This window comes from Neomonachus schauinslandi, chromosome 1, assembly GCF_002201575.2.
Source record: "Neomonachus schauinslandi chromosome 1, ASM220157v2, whole genome shotgun sequence".
Classification (NCBI taxonomy): domain Eukaryota; kingdom Metazoa; phylum Chordata; class Mammalia; order Carnivora; family Phocidae; genus Neomonachus; species Neomonachus schauinslandi.
The window spans coordinates 160,511,162-160,515,473 of NC_058403.1; the positions used below are offsets into that span (position 1 = coordinate 160,511,162).

The 4,312-nt window shown below is 58.7% G+C and overlaps 1 protein-coding gene across 1 annotated transcript; it reads right to left on the reverse strand.

Annotated features, from left to right (window-relative positions):
- Positions 1–504: 504 nt before the first annotated feature.
- On the reverse strand, positions 505–2,986 carry TRH (thyrotropin releasing hormone). The gene is made up of 3 exons (XM_021695173.1): positions 2,901–2,986; positions 1,682–1,903; positions 505–1,019 (listed from the first exon to the last, which is right to left on the reverse strand). The coding sequence occupies exons 2-3, from the start codon at positions 1,893–1,895 to the stop codon at positions 505–507; spliced, it is 729 nt and encodes a 242-aa protein (XP_021550848.1). The 5' UTR covers positions 1,896–1,903; positions 2,901–2,986.
- Positions 2,987–4,312: the final 1,326 nt, after the last annotated feature.

Below are 4,312 nucleotides of genomic sequence, written 5' to 3' on the forward strand. Positions count from 1 at the left end.
CCCCTCCCTGCAAAGCTTTGCCCAAGCAGAGCACAGCCATGGGGCGGGGCTCTGCCCACCCACAAAAGGACGCCCAAGAAAGGGAGGATAGAAACTGGATTTGGACATCACATCTTCAATCCCACCCTGACCTCACTGGCTGCTGGATCCGTAGTCACCCTGCTTCTCTCTGGGGATCGCTCAGAGGACACAGAAGGATCATTTTAGCCAGAGCTAAGGAAGGGGAGCAGCCTGAGGGGCTGCAGGGAGAGGGACTCTGGGATCTGCCCCCTTGCCAACAGTGGAAAGCGGGGTAATATGGGGTTTTAACTCAGAGGCTCGCTTTCTCATGTCCCTGAAGGGGGAGGGGGACAAGGCCAGGGACTTGGGTGTTGTATATGGGGGGGGGGGGGCCTCAGGTGTATTGTCAGGGATCTAAGGAGGAGGGAAAGAGGACATCACAAAGGGATAGGGCCCACAGGGCTTGAGACATTCTTAGACTCTAAACTTCATAGGAAAGTGGGTTCACTCCTCCAGCGGCTCCCTGGCCCAGGATGCCTGCCGCCCAGGATGCTGCCGCTTCTCCTCGGCCCCCTGACTCCTGCTCAGGTCATCCACGAGCCCCAGCAGCAGGCTGGCTTGACCACAGGCTCCCCTGGGCCCACACGGGCCTCCCAGGGCCCTCTTGCCCGGATGCTGGCGTTTCTCGGGCATCAGCTCTCCCTCCTCCTCCTCCTCTTCCTCCTCCTTTGCATCCCAGCTCCTCTGGGCCTTGGAATCCACCAGCCGTCTGCCTGGGTGCTGCCTCTTGGTTAAAGTGTACCCCAGCCAGGAGGAGCGCCGGCCAGGATGCTGCCGCTTCTGTTGGGCTACATCGGACCATGCGACCACATCCTCCCGCCGGCCAGGGTGCTGCCATTTGTGGGGGCCCACAGCCCCACCTTCTTCCTCCTCCTCTTCAACTCCTTCTTCTGCCTCCCCCTCCCTTTTGCCTGGATGCTGACGCTTGGAGAGCCAGTCCGGTTGAATGATCTGAGCCTCTGGGGAAGGAAAGAGACCAGTGAGGGACCCTCTGCCCCTGAGCCCCCCCTCCAGCCTCGCTCCTAGTTAAGGCAGATTCCCCGCAGCACTCATCCAGAGTCACTGCCTTGCATAGCCTCTCAGAAATCGCAGACACACACACACACACGCACACGCGCATCCACACAGATGGTCAAAGGCCTCTGGTTTCAGTCCCAGCTCTGCCACTCCCTAGCTGTGTGACCATAAGCAACTCACTTAACTTCTCTGAGCCTCAGTTTTCTTCTGTGCAAAATGAGGGATAATAGTCTGGATCTAAGAGCTTGTTAGGAAGATCAGATAGTGTGATAATGTGTTTGAAGTGCTTAGAACAGTGCCTAGCATATATGCACCTAGTAAGTAGTAATTAAAACTGTCACCTACAGAGACTTTTTCTCTCTCCCCTGCACAGAATCTTCCCACTGAAAGTCTGTTCTCTGTGAAACATTCCCAGGACCAACATGGAAGAGAAATCTGATCTCAGGAAAGGGTCAACTCATGATCCTGCTAAGGTTATGATCAAGAGTTTCTAAGCCTCTGGAAGGCAAGAGTTTGGATGACCAAGTCCCTCCCCACCTCTGCGTCCTGGTTCCCCCCAGCCCTCCTCAGGTCCTCTGGTCGGAGGGACACCTCCGCCCCTCACCTGATTCTGGCTCACCCTGGTTTCCTCGCAGCCGCTGGAGGTCTTCGCCGAGGAGTAGGAGGCGCTCCGCCTGGCGCAGGAGGTCGTCCAGACCCGCGTGCTCGGCGGCCATCGCTGCCTCCTGCTGGGCCACCTCCGGCTGTGCGCGACCTCCCGGAATACCAGCCACGGTCAGGGTCAACGCCATGGCCAGCAGCAACCAAGGGCCGGGCATCGCGGCGTCTGGAATTGGGAGGACAGAGAGAGAGAGCATAAGCGCGCCGCACCCCTCTCCCAACCCGCACCATCTTCCCCCCTTTTCTGTCCCAGCGGGTCCCTAAGCTGGGTAACAAACCGTTCCAACATCCTCCCACTGGCAGGACCACCTGCCACCTTAGGGTGGGGCGGGGGCAGCCTCGGGCTTTGGGTGTCCTCACCCATAGAGATGCCTGGAGTGACTGGCCGCGCGCCCAATTCTGCCGCGCGAGCCTGGAAGCCGTGGGAACCCCATCGCCACCGCCACTCCTCAGTGTCACTGAGGGCAGGGCTGGCTCGCCAGGACTGTAACCACCCAGAGCGCCCGGCCCGACGGCCACAATGCTAACTGACGCGTCGCAGGCTGACTCTTCCCTGCGCCACATTCTTGGTCCAACGCGCCTTTCCAACGTTCTAATTCCGATGTCAACGTTCCGATTCCAAAGCTAAGATTCCGTTTCTAATGCTAAGATTCCATGGCCAAGCGAGGAAGCCAGTTCTAACTCTAAAATCCCCAATTTCAACGGTAAAATTGTTTCTAAGGTGGGACTGAGACTCTAAGGCTAAGATTCGAGTCCAACGCGAAAATCAGTTTCTAACATCTGGATTCGGATTCTAACTCCCAGGGCTCTGACGCCGGACGCCCTGACTGCCCGGTTCTGCCCCCAACGTCCGGGCGCGGACCCACAGCTGCCATCCAGGCAGGGGTGGGATGGCGAACTTTCCATGGTGCCGCCGCTCGGCGCCGAGCAGCTCCAGAAGCCGGGACGTGAGTGCACAGGAGCGAGCGCCTCCAGAGTGCCCGCGCCACCAGGTGCCCGCGCCGTGGAAGACCCGGGGGTGCGGACGCCACGCTCCCGGGAGGCGCTCGGGGGACAAAAGCCGCGGCTTCTCCCGGGGGCTCACCCGGCGGCGGGCGGAGAGGGCCCCCTTCCCAGTGCTCCCGGACGCCCCCTGCGTGGGGAGAAGGGACGGAGGTGGTTACCTGCCCGGCGAGAGCTCCGCGGGACGGGTCCGAGATGCTGGGGGTCCGAGTTCGGAGTTTCGGAGTCCAGGGTCGGCGGGTCAGGAGGCCGGGAGCGTTCGCAGGACCCGGGAGTCGGCCGCCCGCTGCTCCGCGGCGCCGCTGCTTATATCCGCGCGGGGCGGCGGCGCGGGTGAGGTCAGCGGGGAGGGGTCGCGGCCGCCGGGAAGGGGCGCTGACGGCAGCCGACCCGGTGGGAGCCGGAAATCAGCGCCCCCGGAAATGTGCGGCGGGGGCGGCGGGGGCGGCGGGGCGCGAGCCCGAGGTGGGGCGGGGTGGGGGAGTGGTGCTGATGCCGGGTCGCCTCTGCACCCAGCCCCGAAGGTTTGTTGTCGGAGAGGACGCTCCTGGAGGGGACACAGAGAGCAGAGAGATGCTGAGAGAATCACACAGTTGAAAAGAGACCCACAGGAGAGAATAGGAGATAGAGACAGACTGAAAGAGGTACTCAGAGACAGAGCAGAGACACACGCGCACACACACACACAGAGAGAAGGAAAAAGAGAAGGGGGAGAGGACAGACGAAAAAAGTAGGGGACAAATGGGACCTGGGCTCTGATTCTGACCATATCACCCCCAGCAAATTCCTCCTGCTCCCTGGACCTCAATTTTCTCATCTGTACAGTGGGAGAGAGGGACAGTTTTCAGAATTCCAAAACTGGTAGCCTGGGGCCCCCCACTAAGTCACAGATGGTTTCTTTGGACTCCCACAGTGATTTGAAAAAAAAAACTGAGTAACATTTAAACTCAGGTAAAAATTGGATTTATGGCTTCTCTTGAAAATCTCTTGAAAAAGAATGGATCCGCATTTCCTCCCAACAACAGCCAGCTGGAGCTGAGCATGGTTGCCCCAGTCACCAAGGCAGGACATTGGATTTTGTGGCCCTTGGACCAGAAGTCTGCTGGGGCCCACCCCATCCAGGCAAAGGAGGAGAGGAGATGCAGGGAGGAGAAAAGCATGGGTGACAAGGACCTTGTCCCTCAATCAGTCCCCAAAATCACATTGTAAGAGAACACAGCCACATCTAGTCCTGAGCACAGCCTCCACCCTGAAACATTTAAGGGGCACCCACAGTGTGCCAGGCTCCTTGGTAAGTCCTAGAGACACAGAAGTTAGCCAGGCCCACTTAGAGGGAGCCACATTTTAGACAGAGGGAACGACGTCAGTGAAGGCATCTCCTACCTCTGGATGATCTCGACATTAGTCTGCTTCACCATGCAGTATGTCTTCAACCTCCCATTTTAGCTTAGCACCTGCTGAATGTCCCAAGCCCTGCTAGTGTTCTAGCAAGGGATTCCAGAAGTGTTTAATTATCTCTCCTTTCTACCATATCACTGCATCTTCACATCACCTGGCAAGGTAAACAAGGTAG